At 45.0% G+C, this 22,860-nt stretch overlaps 2 protein-coding genes across 2 annotated transcripts; both read left to right on the forward strand.

The window, feature by feature from the left end:
• Window positions 1-1,670: 1,670 nt before the first annotated feature.
• On the forward strand, window positions 1,671-16,274 carry LOC136758737 (cholesterol 7-desaturase nvd). The gene is made up of 7 exons (XM_066713347.1): window positions 1,671-2,278; window positions 12,135-12,323; window positions 12,760-12,938; window positions 13,137-13,262; window positions 13,402-13,521; window positions 13,844-14,020; window positions 14,165-16,274. The coding sequence occupies exons 1-7, from the start codon at window positions 1,849-1,851 to the stop codon at window positions 14,324-14,326; spliced, it is 1,383 nt and encodes a 460-aa protein (XP_066569444.1). The 5' UTR covers window positions 1,671-1,848; the 3' UTR covers window positions 14,327-16,274.
• Window positions 16,275-18,172: 1,898 nt separating this feature from the next.
• rnf224 (ring finger protein 224) lies at window positions 18,173-22,631 on the forward strand. The gene has a single exon (XM_066713348.1). It carries the CDS (start codon window positions 18,910-18,912, stop codon window positions 19,732-19,734), a length of 825 nt encoding a protein of 274 aa, XP_066569445.1. The 5' UTR covers window positions 18,173-18,909; the 3' UTR covers window positions 19,735-22,631.
• The last annotated feature ends 229 nt before the right edge of the window (window positions 22,632-22,860 follow it).

Genomic DNA, 22,860 nt, shown 5'->3' on the forward strand with positions numbered 1-22,860 from the left:
CGTAGGAAAAATATACAGTTAATACAAAATACAAGTCCTACATCCTAGATTGCAATAGCTAATAAGTGCAGACAAGACACGAAGTCGTAGTGAAGAGCTAAGGGCAAGTGGGCAATCATGCGTGCTTCATCAAGCGACAGCAGCTTCAGGGAGACGGCAGGCAATTACATTACTTTCCCGAGAACTCAGCAACGGACGAACGAAACAAGCGAACTTTTTTATTATTGTATTTTTTTCTGTCACGTCGTGTTCTTGTATTTGCCCCTTGGATTTTGTTTTTCTTTTTTTTTGGATATGTGGTCCCATATATTATTTCTACATGACACAGGTTTCTTGTGTGTGCCAAATAGGTCTGTTTTATTTTTTAGTACTTCATTCACCAATAGGTCTATGGTTTCATAGAAATTATATGTGTAAACGTGTAGTTGGAAGTATGCACACCCTCTATTTGCAACAATGTTAGGAAAATAGTGTTCAACACACTTAAGACATGTTACTGTCATGTATAGTTGAACAGAGAACAACTTACACTTCATACAATTGTAAATGACTTCTGGAAAATAGAGTATGCATGCTTCTTAAGACCACTACGCTACGTTTAAATCCCAAATCTGGGGCAGCAGTTAGTTCCGTGCTTCGTTTCAAGCACTAGGGGGCGACTAAAGTGCGCTGTGTGCGTCTCTGTGTGTTGCCTTTTGTGATAAACATAGTGTGTGTGTAAGTATTTATGTAAGCTACTCTGTTATACACGCATGCACAGTTCAAAGAAGATCAGCAATGGCAATGTAACGAAGTACTAAACTAAAATCCAGATATGTGACAGATACCAATGTAGGCGAATTTAGAGAAGTTATTAACAATGGGTCATCTTTCTTCTCAGTGCAACACACAGACCCCGTACAGCCATTTACAGAACAAATGCAATTATGTACACACTGGTGCGAGTATTGCGTCGACATATGTACTGATGTCGCATCTGCCAGTTTGTCATTCATCTGTGTTTTCTCTTTCAATCCTGTTTTTTCTTCTATTTAAAGCATGCATTTATGTACCCATCTCTCTCTCTCTCTCTCTCTCAATTAAAATTCAAATTCAACGTGCTTTATATTGGCATGACCAAAACGAAGTATTGCCAAAGCAATGGTGATAAACTACAGTTTTGAACATATACATGCACATTTGCATACATAAATACACAATATGTATGTTAAACAATTAACTGATTCATTTCAATTAATACAATTAAATCATAGTTCAGAGAGACAAAATTGATATTGATAGTAATAATTGGGTGTAGCATAGGTGTCATTGCCTGTGTCCAGGGGTGTCCCCCGTGTGAGTGGACTGAGTGTCCACTGTGTCCCCCAGGCTGTGGCAGGCAGCTGTATACTGGGCTGCCAGTAATATGCAGCTGGTCTCTCCCAGAAGGACTGGCACTTTCTCTGAGTCTGGCAGGTCTGGAAATCTCTTACAGAGATCTGCTATTTTGGGGAAAAATTGTGCTCGTAAATGTTCATATTTTTCACATTTTATAATAAAGTGCATCTCTCTCTCTCTCTCTCTGGAGCGGTAAGGATGGGCTGGAGGGTGCGGGGGGTGCCACCCTGGTTGCCGTGGCTACCGCGCCGCGTGCCGGATTCCACGCATAAAAGCCGGTCTCGAGGATGCTGCGGGCTGTCGCGTGCTGAAGCGCAAACGCACAGGCAGACACGCATCAGCAGGACCGCAGGACAGGCGATTCCGCAACAGTGTTATGGCCAGTCTTGCCCCGCAGTAGCTCGGCGTAGTGCAGGAGGGGGCGTGACGTCTTAACACCCACAGCGCCGGTCTGATCCCGGGAGCGCAGCGATGGAGAGCCGAAAGTTGTCGCTGCTCTTCAGGGCGGTCGGGGTGGTGCTGGTTGGTCTGACGGTGGGGCTGGTCTTGGATGTCCGTGAGTTGTCGGATGCGCTGCTGGGAAATGGCTACCCAGATCACTGGAGGAAATCCGGGCTAGCTGGAGCTCCAGCCCGGGCCGCCGCCTGCATCCTTGGCGGGCTGTCGCTGCTGGCCCTGGGCTGGCTGTACCGACTGCTCTTCGCCCCGTTGGAGCTGCTCCGCAAGCCAGAGGAGGTGGGATACGTGGCCGAGGAGGGTCGAACCCGAGCGCAGGCAGCCAACGAGGTGAGGCGTCGGCGTAAGACCGGAGACCTGCCCCCCGTGTACCCCAACGGCTGGTACCGGGTGGTGGACTCCCACCTGCTGGACAGAGGGGACGTGAAGAGCGTCACTGTCCTAGGTAGGTACCCCGCCGCAGTATTTGTGACATAAGATGTTTAGTATAAGAAATGATCTGAGAGCAGCTCAAGCAGCGCTGTGTCTGACTGCTGCAGTTGAACTATGTATTTGAGCCACGATGCCCTATGTGTGCACCCCTCCTGGCGGGGCACCTGCAAGGACAGCTAGCACAACTCTAGTTAGTAATGATTGTGTTTGGGCGCAGTGCGCAGACTCGCATCAGGGGAATCCCCTCCGTCCGGGCATTACTCCCACCTGGAAACCCCAAAACAGAGATGCAGACACTTCAAATCAGTGGCGTAAGCTTGGTTTCAGAATTGGGGGGCACGCATCCACTATGCCTATGGAGCCGGGCACACATACTGGGGGGGACGGGACTATTAAACGTTCTCTCAACCTATGCTTCAAATGATCAGTCTTGTAAGTATTTCATATTTGCGAATGACCTTTATCTGATCAAATCGATTTGTCTTTCTAACTCATCCACACTTCTCTCTGAAGTTCAAATGCTTTATTACTGTATATTTATTAAATATGTGTACACATACAGCATTGCATTACAGAGCCAGCCCCTGTCTGCAGCTGCGTGTGTTGAGCTCTTCTGCCTGCCTGTGTGCTCTGAGGAGCTATAGAGGTCGTGTATCTGAGGGTGTTACTGGTTCTGAAAGGTTTCCTCTCTTCCAGGGTCGATTCCATCCCTACCTCTTCTTCTCTCCCTTTCTTTCTATGTCTCAGCTATTAATAGACAGTGGTGACTGACGCAAGGAAACTGTTCTTATATAAGCAGTATGTCACAGGAACAGGAATCACGCTGCATGATGACCCAGTGCTGTGTCCAGATAATTTTTTCTCAGATTTAACTTACATCTTGTTTTTTTTCCAGATTTAGTAAATAAAGAAGTTTTTTTCACATTTATAAATATTCAGTTTTTTTTTAAATAAATACTTAAATAAATGCTAAATCCGTTTTTTAAATAATTTTATAATTTGATTAAATATTTAACTAAATCCTAAATCACAAAATAAATATATAGCTTTTAAATAAATATTTAGTCTAAATATAAATGTTAAATATAATTGTGAATGTTAAATATCAATCTAAATGCTAAATAGTTACATATAAATGCTAAATGTGGAGATTGCAAAATAAACATAAAGCTAACATGCAAATCCAGTCCCGCCCCTCTGGTCAGTCAGCCTCTCGGCAGTGGGGGGCGTGATCCCTTACATGGCGGTGGTGTAGTGTAGTGACAGCGAGTGCAATATATTATTTTTTCTGTTATTATGAAAAAAGAAATCCTGTCCGCACACTGCATTGAAAAAGAAACAAAGTCAGAAAGAAATGCATAAACACCACAGCAAACGTTTCAGCTTCAGCTCAAAGCTCAGTTTTTCTTTTATGAAATTGCGGAAATTCAAGTTTTTACTGGGAACCAGTTGTTAAATTGTTGTTCTTTTGGCAACTTGCCAAATTTAAAGAAATGTATTGTTTTGAACTCACTTTATATTTTGTTTTATAATCACTAAAATTTTAACGATTCATATTTGATTTTAGAATTGTATTTTATTACAATGTTTACTGTTTTTTTTAATTGGACTGTAAAATACTTATCCAATAAAACAGTATTTTTCTGGGAGCCAGTGTCCACTCAGTGGTCAGTGACCACTAGATCCCCTGACCGCATCAGGAAAACACAATCACACAATCTGATGCCCCGGAGATGCACCGAAACAGAGCCGCCCACTGCTGCCCACATTTAACATTTAGATTTAGATTTTACATTTTATTTAGATTTAACATTTAGATTTAGACTAACTATTTATTTAAAAGCTGTGTATTTATTTTGTGACTTAGAGATTTAGCATTTAGTTAAATATTTAATCAAACGATAAATATTTATTTTTTAAAAACTGAGATTTAGCATTTATTTAAGTATTTAATTACAAAAACAAAATATAAATGTGGAAAAAACTGCTTAAGTATTTACTAAATCTGGAACAAAACACAAGATATAAGTTAAATCTGTGAAAAATGACATTCGGAAAAAAGTGTTTGCTGTTTTACATTTGGTGCCCCATATAGACTGGCTTTTTTTTGCATGTGTTATAGAGTTGCAATTGTTATGCAGGGAGCCAGGATCAGAGCCAAACAAAAGCACGTGGCCCATTGCCACAGAGCCGAGGGGCAGGTAGGGCAGGTTTGGGGAATCTGTCAGTTCAGCAGAGAGAGCCTGCCTCAGAAAAGCGTCTGACATATCAATAATGCAACACACTTTACATGAAATATAAACCATCAATAGAACTAGGGGGGCAGCTGGAAGGCGGAGAGTGGGTGGGTGGTGCTGTACTTTTCATTACTGTTTGATTCTATCAGACTGTTACTCATTCTTTAATGTAGTCGAGCTGGATTGGGAACCAGCAGGACCAGTGCTGGTCAACCGGGGAGCGTCAGAGAGGCAGGACTATAGGCCAAGGGGATTCAAGAGCTGTCTAACGGCTTGTATTGGTTATTGTGTTTGGAGGGTCAGAAGTCAGTATGTGTGCATGTGTGGGGGGGGGGGCAGGGTGTTGGGTACCTCTCCTTCTCCCTCGCACGTCTGCCCACCTGCCAGACTGGTTTGTGAGGCAGTAGAGCAGGAATGAGGGGAGTTGGTCAACCGGCTGTACAGGGATGTTGAGTTTTCTTTCAGTACCGAACCTTTAGCAGGATGAAGTACTGGTGTCTGTACAAGACGTTAATGCAGGGCTTTAAAAAATTCAGAATGTGGTGTGCAATTTCAATTTTGTCAGTGCTTTCACTTCCTCTGAAATTATCAGTTGATTAAATTATAATAATTATTATTGTATATTATGTCAAGGACTATTCATTTTATTTATTATTGTTTTTATTATTATTATAGCTGTAATGTCAGACTAGGCACAGGAAGGACAAACCCAGGTGCATAGAAGCACAGAGGAATCGAAACAGTCGAGAACTGGCAAACAGGATACTTAGGAATAGGCAAAAGCGTAGTCAAAGGGACAGGCAGGAGGTCAGGCGATCGTTCAAACAAGGCAGAAGAGGGAATCCACTTAGAAATGACACTATGAAGAAAGTCAAGACTTAGCATAGAATGCAAGGGACAGGGGGTTTATATACAGAGCAGATCGAGACGGGGGACAGGGATGTGAGGTTCTGAGCCAATGAGAGTGGAGGTGAATGTTGCAAGTGCACATGGTGCTTTGGAATGTCAGTTAGATGATTGATGCTGGGGAATAAGGTTAGAATTTATCTTATAATAACATAAACATCATATACAGCAGAACTGTATATGTATTCATTTATTAATCATTGTCACTTTGAATAACAGAGCTAAATACCCAAAGTGCCAAACAACTGATAATAAAGAACTAGGCTAATTCATGCTATTGAAACAAGTAAACTATATTGGTACCTAAAGATTGTTTGCCAATACTAATAATAAACTGTGGTGTGTGGTATATATTTACAAAACATGAAATCTGTCAGTTTTCACATTGGTTTACTGTCCTGGAATAGGAAAGTACATGCTTGGGTGTGAAATGACAGATCTCTGAACACTGCTATCCGTGGCAAGCACATGTTTTAAATAGGGTGGCCCCTGGTTTTAGCGACCTATCACGCCTCTCCTGAGAACTCAAGTTCATGTCACAGTTTAAGGCACATACTTGGTAATGAGCAATGCAGTTTGGACTCTTATTCAGCCACACACACTATCACACACTCTCACACACGCACATAAACGCAAATACACTCACACATGGATTCACACACACATTCACACACACACACACACTTGCTCTTTCATCACATAGTCCTGCTCGGGTCACTGGTCTTCCTTGTGTCTCTCCTAATGACCGATGAGAAGGGAGCCTCTTGTGACTCTGTGTGTTTCTGTGGTTCTGTACTGGCCCGGTTGGGTCCTGGGTGGGTCTATGTTTGCATTCTCTGTTCCAGAATAAAGCTTCTAGTCCCTCTTCTGAAAGGTGGGAGAAGGGAACACTGTGGGACAGAATTAACCATTGAATTCAGCCCAGTATTGATTGGTATATATGGGGTGACAGGGTGAAATGCACAACCTTGCCTCCTATTCTTTCTGCAGACACCTCCCCCCCTTCATGTCCCAGTTATTAGCTACTGCAGGCCACCCTCTCAACCCTGGAAACCATGGGAACTGGGCATGACACCAGACCAGTCTCTCTAAAACCCACCCAGCCAGAGCACAGCCACTGCCCTTGCCAGTCACACACCCAGTTCCTCTTTTTCCAGTGTGCCTCTGGGATTCAGGACTTTGGGAGATCTGTTACAAAACAAGCAGAGGCTGCTGTCGCTGGGCTGTCCTATTGGGATGGCATTTGACGCCAGAGCTGATGGCTGAGCGTTCGCTGGGTCTGTCCAGGTTCAAAGTGACAAATAAAAATATTTTAAAGAAAAAACATCTGCTGCCATCAATGTGCCCTTCTGTGCAGCATCAGGCTCTCCCCTGGGCTCTCTGTCCATGAGCCTGTCTGTAGCTCCTCTCAATCAGAGCACAGCATGGGTCAGCTGTGCCTACTGGGATTGTGCTCAGTCCAGAATTGCCCACCACCCCTGCCCTGTAGCAGCCCAGCCTGCGTGTCTTGGCTCTCCATAGCCTTGTGACTGTCCCTCAACCCCCTACCACATGATTGTGTGAGGCCAGGTGCAGTGGTGTGCTGAGGTGGGAGGTCAGTCCAGGACAGTACTCACTGCAGGACCCATTGGGAACAAACTTTTGATTTCAAATCAAATACAGCACTAAGGGCCAAACAAACTTATAGATGAAGAAATGGGGCAACTCTTTTACTGGACAGGGCAACACTTTTCATTGTAGCAGTTGGTGGGAATCTGCATCTGCAAGTCTGTCCTGCATCTCAGAACAGTATGTGACAATGTATTGCCATTGTTCCCTGATACACAGCTCTGAACAACCAAACCTGACATTTGCAAACAAAACAGGCGATTGTCTGGGGAGGGGAGTGTCTGAACTCTAGTTTTAAGACCAGAAGCACTGAACCATGATTTGCAGCTTTCTGTGTCAGCTTAATAATATCAACAGCAGGCTATTTATTTTAGGCAGGGTTTGTTGTTGTTTTTATTATGACCCTCTCTGGCCTTGTGTGTTGGATGGGTGGCCTGAGAGGCTGTGCTGGTGTCTGGGGTCAGTGCACGGGCCTGCTCCACAGGCTCAGTGCTGCCCTCTACAGTCGATGTTAGCCTGCAGATCTGTGAGAACCCCATCCTCAATCTTGGCCCTCAGAGTCCATTGTAGTATCTAGGACAACAGCTACCCAGGCAATGCTCCTGGGCTTGTGTTGCCCCCTGTGCAGGTAACTTATCCTGGTTACCAAGCAGCCTTTCTTTGTGTCTCTTCACTCCTTCAGTAGAAGAGTTTAAATAAACAGCTGCTGTGTGTGGCAACAAGGGGTTTCCTGGCTCCAGGGCTGACGTGGCTGCCTGGTTACCTTTGTGCAGAGAAATTGGAGGCCTCTGTCCCATGTTACGGAATGACAACAAATAAGTCCAGGTGCCGCAACTCCCCCCCAGTACACCCCCACCACCAATTGTGTCCCTCGTCCTCCAGTGCACCCTCCCCAGTGAAGGCAAGTGGGTTTCTTGAGGAAGGAGTTTAGCACAGCCACACATAATCATTTACCAGGGAAAATATTAAATCAGTAAAGTTCCAATACAGCTGTTATTTCTCCATCACATCAGACACCCCTGACATGAACTGCTCCAGATATGCACAAAGTTGAGTTATGCACACAGACCACTTATTCACACAGGTGAGTTATGCACACAAACCAGTTATGCACACAGGTGAGCTATGCACCCAGGCCAGTTATGCACACCCTAAGATCCTGTCTTTGTCACCATGTGTCTTTCTCAGGTGTCGTTGCCAACGGCGGTTCAGCAATTGTTTCAGATTCAGCAGGTTAGGTGTTTGCTCACATGTGAGGGACATTTTCCATTACTTTGATTTCTGTGAGGACATCAAAGGAAGAATTCAGGTCATGTAGTGAAACTTTCTCACATTTATATAGTGCCCCTGATGCATGTAGAGTGACCAGACATCTCGCGGGACACATTTTGAGCATTTGTCCCACATCCCGAAACAATTACAGTGTCCCGCATTATGAGTTTAAACATAAACATGACACATTTTATTCAACAAAACAAGGTCTCCAATAATTATAATTCTAGATAATGATGGGCTGCTCGGCACTCGATACTGTCCTGACCTTTTCAACACTTACTGTATTGGAACAACATTCCGAGACGTGTTCCAAAAACACTTCTGTCACGTGACGCTGGGTTTTTCTAAACTTTTTGTCACGCGATATTGAACAAAACCTGTCATAAACAGTTGACTGTCTCAGGTTATAAAATCGAGGTGACAAAACCAAAAACGTTGAATGCATGGTGTCACGTTGTTGCGAGAGATTTGTGAGATCACTGAGAGATTGTGAGAGTTAGCTGTGTGAAAATTGTTTATAGTTAACCTATTTTTTTATATTCAGTATTCAGTTTTATATTCAGTACAAATCACCACACATCCCCCTCACCTGTCCCTTTGCACAAGCACAAAAAAACACAATTCCCCCCAGTATCAATGTATAATTTCCAGTTGCACCGTTATCTGAACCAACAATATGAACCCACTTGCTCAAACATGTATTAAATGCACAATAGGCCTATCACACTTTACAAAGATTTTTGTTTACATTTTTGGCCTGAAAATTTGATTCCCAGTCGTATCAGTGAAATCAACTAAATTCATTTTTTTTTAAACCACTCCAAATCTCCATCCTTGTTTGAAACTATATTGGAAGAATACGTGTCCATTTCTACATTCTGTTTATTGTCTCACACAGATCCTAGATCATTCAATGAACCACCGTTTTGGCAAAATATTGATAAGGAAAAACCTGAATTCGATATTATGTCATCCTGATAGCAGGACCACTGTATAACCGCTCATCCACAGAAATCTACTCAAAATAGAAGAACAGACTTGCAAGATTATCAATAACTGCTATGACTGCAGCTGCCAGCTGATTTCACTGTTGAGTAAATGTTTCTAGCGTTTCACAAAGCCTCGACTCAAATGTTTCAATTGTCTCAGTGTTTTGGAAAGCCTCGTTCTGTCCATCACTAATTCTAGACCCTGTGCTTTTTATATCTGTTGGTTAAGATGCTAGGGTTAATTGTCGTCAATCAAACCGTGCTGACGAACATGTGATTGGTCAAACAGTACGGCAACAGGCAGGCAGTTGTAAATCGTACGCACATCAGTGAGCTGGTAATTCTAACTAGCGTGGTGATATAAGACTTGCCTAGGTAAGATAGCTAATTTCTCTAACAATGAATCCAAGAGTGATAGCTCCATTCACCATAACACTTTTTGAGCAAAAGCATTCCCATGAAATTGCGTGTGTTGACCAGAAACGGTAGGGTTGATTGCAATCTTACATTCCCATAGCTCTCAAGTATCGTGCATTGAGGCTCCATCTCAAGCTCTCATGGATTGTCAATTAAATCTCACGCATTTGTCCAAAAATCTCACCCCCTTAACAAATACGTGCATACCCCCGAAGGCTCTCGCTTTTACCCACCGCTGTCACCGCATTTATTGAATATGACGAATCTCATGCATTGACGTTTGGAAAACTTGAGACCTATGCATTCCAGTGTTTGCAGACATCTTTTGGCTTTTAACAGAGAAACTGTGGCAGTGAATGTGATTCCCATTTAACCCCACTTGGCATCCGGCAAAGTCCTGCATTAGAGGGCTTCGTGCCTTTCAATTGCGCTTGGCAAATCTGGTCACTCTAGATGCATGGCCCTAATACCTAGCCGTGGCTGGAGCTGGCCTTAACTCAGTGTTAACACTGCAGGGATGTTGTTCAGCGCATTGTGCAATATGGCTGGATACATTGTACCAAAACAGTTGCTATGTCAGTGGATGACTTTCAAAGGAATTTATACCAGTAACTGATGGTCCTCTGTTTAGCTTTGTCCAACTAGTTGTGGAAGAAAACAAATCTTCACTCATAGGATAGTTTGCAGAATCACCCAAAGTAGTTTATTCAAGCACAACCTGACCATGGTGACCATATAGGTTTCCTTATGGAAACTTACAGCAACAACAAAAGCAACACAAACAAAGTAATTCAAGGTCAGAGTATATGTTTACTGGCAGATATGTTTATATGACATCATACAGTCAATTCTAACCAACAACAATCTTAAGTTTAGCTTACTGGAAGATGCATACATTTTCCAGACAAATGCACAAGGTGACATTAAAGACAAGAGGACAAGTCAGATGTCACGTACACACAAATTGCGAGGCATATTAACGCTTCATGGGGGGGGGGTTCAGTCCCTCCTCCTGGTAAGACAATAAACAATGCCGTAGCTACACCTTGCCAAATATTTGAGCTCTTTTATGGAAAGTGCAGTGGCCACCTGCAATTTCCTGGATCTTGTACAGTGCATCTCAAATTATATTTTTATCCTGCCCCAGGTCGTAAGGGTCAACCTCCAGTTACATAATACATACATTTTGCTGCTTCTCACAGAATACAAAAGTCACCTTTTAGATGTCAATGTCCTGTTCAGTAATTCCTTTTGTTTCTTATAGAATACAAAGTCAGACAATATCTGTTATTTTCCATTCGGTTTACATACACTGTTTGCATCTATTGACTCTTAACTTTATTAAAATGTCTAATTCTAGATTCTCACAGATTCTAACAGGGATTCTACAAATCCCTCCTTTTGGTCCCTGGCCAATCCTTAGGGAAGGGCAATGGAACAATTTTACATGTATTTTGTGCTATAGGAGCTAACTGTATTGTTTGCTTCATAGCTTTTATTCTGTTTATTTGATTAATTCGACATTTCCACCAAAACACTTTATAAATTAAACTATTGATACAAGGATTGATGCTACTATGGATGCCATTTGAGCTGTTTCACCATATATTATACCTATGAATACAGATACAAAGAGTAATTATTTTCCATATCAACATCACTATAATATTAATTGGTTGCCCTGGATTTTTTTTCTTTAGTTTTGAATAGATGATCTCTTTTATTTCCCATGCCTTAGGTTTTGTTAATTTCGACTTACTATTTTGTTAGTCTTATTCTGGGCAATGTTATGTTGACTATAGTTTCCAAAGTGGTGTTGTCCTTTGCTAGTTTCAATCCTTAACACTTGAACATTAACTTGGTTGGTGACGTTGGTGAATGGGCTCTGAACAAAAAAATATTCGACCCCTGTCAGGCATCTGCAGTTTCAGTACATAACAAACAATGATGTTTACAAGAGCTGTAGCAATAGATTAGTGTTGCTATGTAATTTCTGGTAAGAAAAACACCAGGGTTTGTAACCAGAAGGTCAATACACTGGGTACACTGGTTGGCAGTGCAGTGGTACTAATAGCGTAGTGCTCACACACGTACATATAACACAAAAAAATATGTAATGTGAGTGACATGTGGCTGAGTTGCTCCCCAGTGTGTCTCGCTGTTTCACCTGCACATTCCTGACCACATTAGACTACATTCCTGAGACTCCACATTATGTATGGGAATTATACCACCACCTTGTGAGCAAAGCCTGATCTGCAGTCCTGGTATGACTTGTGTTTGTGGGCTGAGCTGCCTAGGGGAGCGCACTGGGAGAGCTGCTGTTCAGGATGTTTCTCAGCCAGGGAGTTAATTCACCTTTTATTCTGGAATGATTTTAACTGTCCTTGTAAACAGGAGACGAGGGCCATCTAACAATTCTCTCCCCCCTCCCCAGGTGAGCAGGTGGCTGTGTTCCGGGCGCAGGACGGCACGGCCCATGTGGTGGATGCCTACTGCCCCCACCTGGGTGCCAACCTGGCAGTGGGGGGGCGTGTGGTGGGGGGGTGCATCGAGTGCCCCTTCCATGGCTGGCAGTTCCGGGGGGAGGACGGGAAGTGTGTGCGCATCCCATACGCTGAGAAAGGTGAGTGCAGCGCCAGCGCAGTGCAGCACTGTTGGAGCCTGTGGGACACTGTGGGGAAATGCAGTAACACACTGAACAACACTGTGGGAACTACAATACAGCAATACTGAATACTGTACATAGTGTGTAAAGCTCAGCTCAGCCCTGTTGGACAGCAGTCTAGACTGTGCTGCCTACTGTTTGTTTGTGTGAGGTCAGAGGTCATCACAGCAGGAGATGCCCTGTCCCACGTGTCTCTCTTGTCCCGCGTGTCTCTCCTGTCCCGCATGTCTGTCCTGTCTCTTGTGTCTTTCCTGGGCACTGAATCGGCACAGTCACCACCTCACCTGTCCACTCCCCACTCTCCCTGGAGGAGGACTGCTTAGTGAGAGAGATGCTGCGTCCCTCTCTTCTCTCTCCTCTCCCTCTCTCTCTCTAATACCTCTCTGTGCTTCAGTGCCTGACTTCGCTCGGATCCGGACCTGGACGAGCTGCGAGGTGAATGGGATGGTGCTGGTCTGGTACCACTGCGACGGTCTGGACCCGGCCTGGAGCCTCCCTGAGATCGAGGAGATCTGTCGGGGGGAGTGGGTGTACCGTGGGCGCACAGAGCACTTCATCAATGCCCACATTGAGGTCAGCCTTCATATATTATATAAGATATGTGTTTAAGAAGGAAGATCAGAACAAAAGCTCTCACTTTTCATCCAGATGCCAGGCAAGACACAGGCTACCTGCATTTGTGGGAGAGTGTGTGTGTTTTGTGTACCTGTGTGTCAGGGTGTGTTATGTACCTGTGTCAGTGAGTGCTGTCTGACCCCTGTGTGGCTACAGGAGATCCCAGAGAACGCGGCTGACATCGCTCACCTGGCTCACCTGCACACACCGGGCATTGTGAGTGGCACAGACCTGCGCTACACCAACAGCAAGACATGGGAGTTCCTGCGGCATGACTGGAAGGTGAGCAGAAGGGGGTATACTAGGTGTGTGTGAAGAATGACCCCGATTGATCACAACTGGCTCTGACTGGCCCTGACTGGCGCTGACTGACCTGGCTGATGCTGACTGGCCTGGCTGACCCTGGCCCTGTGTCCTGCAGGTGGATTGGATGCCTGAGCCCGAGCCCAACAGGCACTGCTCCCAGATGCTGGTGAAACATTCACTCACCGTGTTCGGCCGCCGCTGGCCGCTGCTCGACCTGGACGTGGTGGCCAGACAGGTAGGCACAGTGGGGGGAGATTCCAAAAATTATTATTCAACTCTTCTCCACATTTCCCAAATTAGGAATTAATATAGTATAGGTAGTATAGATTGAGCACACTGCTTGCTTTCTGAATAACTTGAATAGTACAGTTTGTCTGAGCATCTCCAGCTTTAAAGCTGCCCTGAGTCTGCTGGCCCTCCCAGTCCTCACCTCTTGTCTACCTGAGCTGCATCTCTGTGTCTTTGCGTCTGTTCCCTGTCTGTTTGTCTGTCTTGGAGTGTGTGCACACCCTCACTCTGTCTGTCTGTCTGTCTGTTTTGGCTGTGGCGCGCTGTAGGTGGGACCTGGTGTGGTGTACCTGACCTTTGACCACAGCTTCCTGGGCCGTGGGGTGATCCTGCAGGGTGTGACCCCCGTGGAGCCGCTGCTGCAGTGCGTCTCTCACAGCATCTTCTACCAGAGCGGCATCCCGCCCATCGTGCCCAAGTTCATCCTGCGGGCCGAGTGCATACAGGTATCCTGCTGCCTCAGAAGCACTCCCCTTCTCAAATGCATGCTTTAAAACTTCCTTACCTGCCAATGATGAATACAGAAAATGTATTACTCACTCTGCTCTGTCCCTGACCCTCTGTCCATGACCCTCTGTCCCTACCTGCAGTTCGAGCGCGATGTGATGATCTGGAATAACAAGAAGTATGTCTCCAAGCCCCTGCTGGTGAAGGAGGACTCTGCCATACAGAGGCACCGGCGCTGGTACAGCCAGTTCTACAGCGAGAACAGCCCCCGCCTGCGCTTCCAGCACGAGTCCCTGGACTGGTGATCTCCACACAGGGAGGGTCTTACAGACTCTCTCTCTCCCTCTCCCTCTCTCCCTCTCTCCTTTCCTTTTCCTGAGCATTTGTCCAATTCAGTTCACCGCTCTTCCTCAGTGTGTTTAGAAATGCCTGTCCTGGGATCAGCTGCAGTGCCTCTCCGGTTCCGCACCGCTCACCGGCTCCTGCTCCAGGCATCTGGCGGTTCTGTGATGGAGGAGTATCTGACGTGAGTGTCGGTGGAAGCAGCCTTGAGTCGTTTATCAAATTCCTCAATAATTTATTTTGCCTGCTGAAGGAGCCCATCCCTGGCAGAGCAGACACAGTTTTTCCAAAGAGTCTTTATTTTCAAGTGCAATTAAGGGGCACCAGTGACTCTGCCTGTATCTGTACTTGTGTGCCAATCGTGTGATGGAAGACACACCTCCTGTGGTGGGACAGTGTGGAGAGCCCATTAACACACAGCCCTGCACAGGATCACTCGCCACTGCTCAGCATCTGGAGTGAAAACTGACCCACAACTGACAGACTGATTGAACATGAACCCTCCTGAAAGATGCCTGAGTGCTGGTTTTAAGATGGGGCTGTTAATTAAGCCCGGCCCCCAGTGTTCTGTAGAAGAGGGCTGCGCAGACAGGGGTGTGAGGTGGGCTGGCTGCGCAGACAGAGGTGTGAGGTGGGCTGGCTGCGCAGAGAGGGGTGTGAGGTGGGCTTCCTTTCTCCAGTACTGTGACAACTCTCCTTCCATTTAACTGGCAGTAATGGATGGGGGTGAATGAAGAACAGAGTGTTTTTAGAGAGCCAATTAGCAACACCAAAGACATTGCATTTTGTTGGGAAACTGTGAGAAGCCATAATGATCTGATTTTATTGAAGTGTCTTTGTTTATTTGCTAAGTGTAAGCATGCACACTTCTGTGTATGTGTGTATGTACATATGTATGTGTGAGTGTATATAGTATATATGTATTTACACACATACCAGTAGGCAGACATCCTAGCTTTGTTAGAACAGGTGTTTATATATAGGCATCATTAAAATTATATTTTGTGATTAGTAGGTAGATTAGTAGATTAATGTAGGTGTATATGTATGTGTGTATATATGTACAGTTAGGTCCATAAATATTTTGACAGTTACACAATTGTCATCATTTTGGCTCTGTACGTCACCACAATGGATCTGAAAGGTAACAACCAATATGTACTTTAAGTGTAGACATCTTTAATTTGAGGGTAGTTACATTAAGAACAAGCAGGAACTAAAGACAGCTGCAGTGCAGTCCTGGCAGAGCATCACCAGGAAAGAAACCCAGCATCTGGTGATGTCTATGGGTTCCAGACTTCAGGCAGTCATTGACTGCAAAGGATTTGCAGCCAAGTATTGAAACTGACAGTTGAATGAATGATTATGTTAGTTTGTCCAATTACTTTTGAGCCTCTAAAATTGGGGGGACCACATATAAAAATGGGTGTAATTCCTACACCGTTCACCCAATCTGGATGTAACTACCCTCAAATTAAAGATGAAAGTCTACACTTAAAGGACGTCTTGATTGTTTCCTTTCAAATCTATTGTGGTGGCGTACAGAGCCAAAATTATGACAATAGTGTCGGTGTCCAAATATTTATGGACCTAACTGTATGTATGTAATGTATGTGTGTGTTTGCAGGTATAGTTAAGATATACCAGAGACAGACAGGCAGTAAATCCTCTTTGATCCCTCGGCAGTTATACATCCAGTAATTTCAGACTCGCACAGTTTATAATGTGAGTATTACTGTGGTGTGATTGCTACCCAATCTGTCTGTGCCAATAGCGGCAGCCAGAGGACAGCACTGACAGCACGACCTGCTCCTCTCCAGCCTGGCACTGGGCACTCGAGCTCCAAACTAACACAGATCCTTAGAATTGGATTGGATTTAGGCAATATTAAAGGCAATATTATTAACCTGACATATCGAACTGTCTTTCTCAAAATGTTCAAACCAATAGCTTGTTTAATACTATTTATACTGATTATGCTAAATCGATTGGAGTTATATTAAACATATTTGAATTAATTAATGTCAACCTTATCTGCAGGAAATATATTCAAAAGAATAGCTCAAGTGAAGGAATATAATTAATGCTCATCTTTAATAAATGTTAGTTACTGCAGCACAGCCTTCGTAGATACAGTAGCCCCTGCTTGCATGATCTAAGCAGCTGCCCCATGGTTGGCAGCACCCAGTCCAGCCCCGAGCACCCGGCCCTGGCCCCAGACTACCACAGAGACCTGACTCCTCACCAGAAGCACCATTTCAAAACACATTTGAGATTTTTGCACAAACTGAGCTTTAGTGCTCTGGGGCTCATGAGGAGGGGGCAGGGCTGCTCCCTGGCTGGGCTGTATGTGTGTGTGTGGGGGGGTATTATTTTTTCTCCCCCTAAAAATATTTTTGAAATTATTTTTATAAATGCATTATCTGTAAGAATGAATATTTTACATTATTTAATGTATACTAAATAATATAACAATATTTTTTGTCAGAGCATTACATTTATTTAATTATTTATATATAGAATATATATATATATATATATATATATATATATATATATATGTGTGTGTGTGTACGCATATACACTCACCTAAAGGATTATTAGGAACACCATACTAATACTGTGTTTGACCCCCTTTTGCCTTCAGAACTGCCTTAATTCTGCGTGGCATTGATTCAACAAGGTGCTGAAAGCATTCTTTAGAAATGTTGGCCCATATTGATAGGATAGCATCTTGCAGTTGATGGAGATTTGTGGGATGCACATCCAGGGCACGAAGCTCCCGTTCCACCACATCCCAAAGATGCTCTATTGGGTTGAGATCTGGTGACTGTGGGGGCCAGTTTAGTACAGTGAACTCATTGTCATGTTCAAGAAACCAATTTGAAATGATTCGACCTTTGTGACATGGTGCATTATCCTGCTGGAAGTAGCCATCAGAGGATGGGTACATGGTGGTCATAAAGGGATGGACATGGTCAGAAACAATGCTCAGGTAGGCCGTGGCATTTAAACGATGCCCAATTGGCACTAAGGGGCCTAAAGTGTGCCAAGAAAACATCCCCCACACCATTACACCACCACCACCAGCCTGCACAGTGGTAACAAGGCATGATGGATCCATGTTCTCATTCTGTTTACGCCAAATTCTGACTTTACCATCTGAATGTCTCAAGAGAAATCGAGACTCATCAGCCCAGGCAACATTTTTCCAGTCTTCAACTGTCCAATTTTGGTGAGCTTGTGCAAATTGTAGCCTCTTTTTCCTATTTGTAGTGGAGATGAGTGGTACCCGGTGGGGTCTTCTGCTGTTGTAGCCCATCCGCCTCAAGGTTGTACGTGTTGTGGCTTCACAAATGCTTTGCTGCATTCCTCGGTTGTAACGAGTGGTTATTTCAGTCAAAGTTGCTCTTCTATCAGCTTGAATCAGTCGGCCCATTCTCCTCTGACCTCTAGCATCAACAAGGCATTTTCGCCCACAGGACTGCCGCATACTGGATGTTTTTCCCTTTTCACACCATTCTTTGTAAACCCTAGAAATGGTTGTGCGTGAAAATCCCAGTAACTGAGCAGATTGTGAAATACTCAGACCGGCCCGTCTGGCACCAACAACCATGCCACGCTCAAAATTGCTTAAATCACCTTTCTTTCCCATTCAGACATTCAGTTTGGAGTTCAGGAGATTGTCTTGACCAGGACCACACCCCTAAATGCATTGAAGCAACTGCCATGTGATTGGTTGGTTAGATAATTGCATTAATGAGAAATTGAACAGGTGTTCCTAATAATCCTTTAGGTGAGTGTATATGCTTGTGTGTATGCATGTATATGTATAGATGTGTGTTTGTATAGATTATTGAACAATATCCTTATTTTTTCATTTCAATATTAAAATATGAACGTGACATCTAAGAGTTACTTGATTAGAAAACTAATGAAAATGTAATAATTTAACGACAGAATAAAACCCGAGTTAGCAATATATTGTGCAATGCATTCAGGCAACAGAACCAAGATGTACACATGACGCGTGCTTCACAGTGGAGGCGGTGCGCGCCCTGGACTCGCTCTGAACGGGAGACAGAGAGGCGTCACAATGTGAACGAACTCCCCAGCGACGCGGGCACATTTTAAAATAGGATAGGATCCTTGGATCACTATTAATGGACACCAAACGAGCACGATGGGTCGAATGGCCTCCCCTCGGTTGGACACTGTCTTATGTTCTCATGAGCACCTGCAGCCCCGGCCCCGCCCCGCGCAGTGTGCCGCTGATTGGACGCCCCGCCCGCTCTCTTGTGATTGGCGGCCTGTGGCGCAGGTGCGCAGGTGCAGGTGCGGCGGGTCAGCGGGACACGTCAACCCGGACACGCACTCGGCAGCTCCAGCGCGGTGACCTTTAATAAGTATATTTCTCGATTATCATGCGTATAAGTAAATGGACATTCATTAAAAAATAGTGGGTTATATTACACTATTCAATATTAAAATGAAGTTAGATCATTTTTAATCTACTACATATTTGAAAGGTAGCTGGTGTTAAAGCATGCAGCCGGACGCGGGGGCAGAGGGACGCGCTGTGCACGAGCCGGGGGCGCTGCCGGGGGGGTCGCGGCGCGCGGGGGCTGAGCCAGCTCGCGCCGAACTGAGCGCGGAGAGGCGCGCGCCGCCCTGTGTGGCAAACTGCGCAGCTGCGACGGAGGCCCTGCTGTCAGGGCAGTGTGACACAACCAGGGGAGCTGCTCTACCAAGAGAGGGGGCTGCACAGCAGGGGCGGGAGCTGCTCAGCGAGGAGGAACCCCTTCTGACCCCATCTGACCCACTGACCTCCAGCCACTTGCCTGCCCCCGAGGCCGCAGATGAATGCCCGATCTGCACTGAGGTGTACGACGCCCATGGTGAGCGCAGCAGGGCGCTGCTGAACTGCGACCACACAGTCTGCCAGTGCTGCCTGGCGGCGCTGCAGGAGCGGGCAGCCGACCCCAGCCGCGTGAGCTGCCCTCTGTGCCGCCAGAAGACGCCGCTGCCACAGTGGGAGATCCGGCGGATGCAGGAGGACACGGTGTGCCAGCTGGGCTCCACTGCCACCTGCCCTCACCAACCCACTGCCCCGCCCTCTCCCCAGGCAGCAGGGGGATTGTTCGCTGCTTTGGAGCGGAGGTTAGAGTTGCGTTTGGGGACGGTGCTGGTGTGCGGCTGCTTCCGGTACCCCCCCAGGCTGTTGCGCTGGCTGGGGGGGCTGCGTCTGCACTGTCGCTGCTGCTACCTGACAGTTCTGCTGTTTCTGTACCTGGCTGAGCTCAGCTGCCTGCTGCTGGTGTTCCTGCCTGTGCTGGTGCTGGTGCTACTCTTCACACTGGCCAGCAGGTAGACTCTGGTGCTGAGCCAACAGAGCACCTGCAGGGCCTGAAACCCCCATGCACAGGGTTCTTCAATTAATTTACTTCACATTACCTGGAGATTAATGTAGCTGTGCAAGGATTATGAAACTACAGCTACAGACCATTTGGAAAAGTTTCAGACTGACCTGGAACTGCCTCCTGTATTTCCTGGCTGTATGTATGTGAGATGGGCTTCCATGATCTTTCAAACTCTGAGGCATGATCCTGCAAACTGAAGTCACAAGTGACAGATTTCCCTTTTTAATCAAACAGCTTCTGCAAACTGTTTTTGTATCAATTGATGTTGTATGTCTGTCATAGAAAAATATATACCTTCATACAGGGGTGTACTTCTATACACTCAGCAAATGTGTGCTTGCATTTATGGGTTAACCAGGTGTTTGTAATGGCCCACATCTGCAGGAACACTAATCCTTTCTGCTCATTGAGTGTGTTTGAGCTTCAGGGTGAAATAATGGAGTCCTTGACCATTCTGTGTGTTTGACTTGAGTGAACAGTGATGCTCACTAGCGCCACTGCGTCAGGAATTTGCACACACTATCAGTCTGCAGCAGAACACTGTGTACAGTATAGATTACTCTAAGGAAATTATTCTGACTGAAAATCTAAACCAATGATGCCACAAAATTACTGCAACCTAACAGTAAGCCTAAATATTTACATCTCAAAATAGATTTAACTCTGGAATTTTATAGTCTGGACTTTGGCCTCAGATTGAGCTGACCTGCACATTCTAATGCACCCAGAAAGCAAGTGGAATAGTTTCCAGGCTGTTGAGATTCCTGCTTCTGCATCTATTTAATAAAAATATATTTTATAAAAGTATGACCATCCTGGAAAAACACATCCTTGTGTTAATCAGTTTTGTGCTGGTGTCGTTAGTATTGGTGTTAGTACTGGTCTAGTTGGGTCTGGAACTGGGGCCGGGCACTCATGGGAATGGGCTGTTTGACTTCCAGCACTCAAAAGAGCCCAGGGCAGCTGAAGTAGGTCATCTATGTAGTTCACAGCTGCTCAAAATAACCTCCTGTTCCCTCAGTGAGAAGGAGAGCGAGAAAGAGAAGTAGAGAGCATTTCTCAGTCACCTTCTCTATTATAGTGTCTCTAGATTGATTTCTCTGAAGTGGGCTTTTAATTCTGTACTCTTGCTGAGCACTGAAAAGACCCCTGGGACTCGGACACAGAACACCAGGGTCCTGTTCAATAACACAGTGATGCAGCATGCTTAATGTTCACTGCTGAGCACACACATCAGCCTGCAGCGTTTCGGCCTGAAGAGGTTTGAGGTTTTTGCATTCCTCTTGGGAAGGGCCTCCTCCCCTTCTCTCTCGGCTCATGTACACCACAGGAAGAAGGACACGGGTTCTAGACCGTGAACTCTGTACGACTCTCAGCTCAGTGGAAATGTGACACACCAGCCCATGCAAAATTAGGATTCCATTGACTGATTCTTGTTTGATTTTAAATCTTTGAAGGACTAATACAGGTGTTGACCCAGTGATTGTTCAGCCAGTGCAGCAGGGCTCAGATGCCCTTGTTTGTGCTGCTCTGTGCGGACTGTACAATGGTCAGCGCACGCCGATCCCCATGCTGTGTGCGGTAGCTGCATTGTGCTGTATGCAGGCCTGCTGGCTGGCAGTGTGTGAGCTCTGCTGAGTACGACTGGGCACAGTGAAGAGCGGGGCTGTTATGTAAAGGCTGCAGTGCAGGCTACTGCTCTATTGATGTGTGAGGGAGGGGGAGGGGTCGAACACAGAGCAGGCCAGTGAGAGCCATGTCAGCCCTTTGATTCTGTCGCTCACAGCAGGAGCTGCGCTGCTCCCTCGCTGTGACACAGAGCCTGGCCACAGGCAATACTGCTCACAAAGAGACCTGTGTGTGGAAATGTGTGCCTCTGTGTGTGTGTGTCTGTCTGTGTGTCATCATAAAGTGTTGATTTCTGCAGTTGGCTTGAGTAAAGCAGTGGAATTAATCACACATTTCCAGCCAATCAATGATGCCCGGCCACATTCAGTCAAGCAACAGCAACAGTCAAATCATTCAAATCAGCTGGACAAACTATCATCTTGTGCTATTTCAATTGTTCTCAGAGGTGTGTAAACATAATGTACTATCATGTTATAGCTATGCTCTGTTTTCCTTCTCAGAAACATTCAGGAGATGTTTTCTAATTGTATTTATTTTATTATATATTATTTTGCTGATATTACAGACTGTTGTTTCCCCACTGCCAGGGTTCTTGTTCCGAGTCACACATCTATTATATACAGTGTTGTACTGTAGTGCTATTTAAAGCATATTAAGGTGTGTAGCCCAGAGACATGAAATAACTAATTGTCATGAACTTAGTAATGGTTTTCGATATGAAAGGTGCTTTGCTTACTGATACACAGTTGAAATACTTGATTGATTTGAGAAACTAAGAGTAATCATGAAGATCTAGTGCTGTATCATTATTTGTACTCTCTACTTACAATATCAATCTATGTGTTTATATGGATATTTGACCATTGCAGTCCAAAGTATTCACACACTTCATGTGAAACAATGTTTTTCTATGCTTCGTTTAGTTTAAATACTACATTGTTAAACATAGCTCTGGAACACTGCACGCCGAGGATGCTGGTTTCCATGGAAACTGCGGTACCCGGGCCTGGCGCGCTGCAGGTCTGCGGGGTTTAGATGATATGCTGACGTCAACGGAGAAAAATTTCTGATCATTTTGCGAATGGATTTTCTGAACATATATAAGCAAATTATGAATGCTGCTGAGTATATTTACATCAAGATCTGTAACAATCTTGCTCTCACCAAATAAAAAATTAAAAATCAAACAAGCAATACATGAATAAACATTGAAACTGTATTTGCAATGAATGTCTTTTCTCCAGAGCCCCGGCTGTGTTTCAGTATAAGCCTCTGATTGATCCCTGGTTATGGTTATGGTTAAGAATTTGGTGAATTAACTGCGGTTGTGGTTGACAGAAAAGTAAATAGACAAATTACTAAAATATCAAATGCGCCCGTCTTACAAGATGGAGGATTGGGAGAATGGGGGTGGGGGGGTAAATTGAGTACTGTGCACGAGCTCCATC

The sequence above is a fragment of the Amia ocellicauda genome, chromosome 9, assembly GCF_036373705.1.
Source record: "Amia ocellicauda isolate fAmiCal2 chromosome 9, fAmiCal2.hap1, whole genome shotgun sequence".
Classification (NCBI taxonomy): domain Eukaryota; kingdom Metazoa; phylum Chordata; class Actinopteri; order Amiiformes; family Amiidae; genus Amia; species Amia ocellicauda.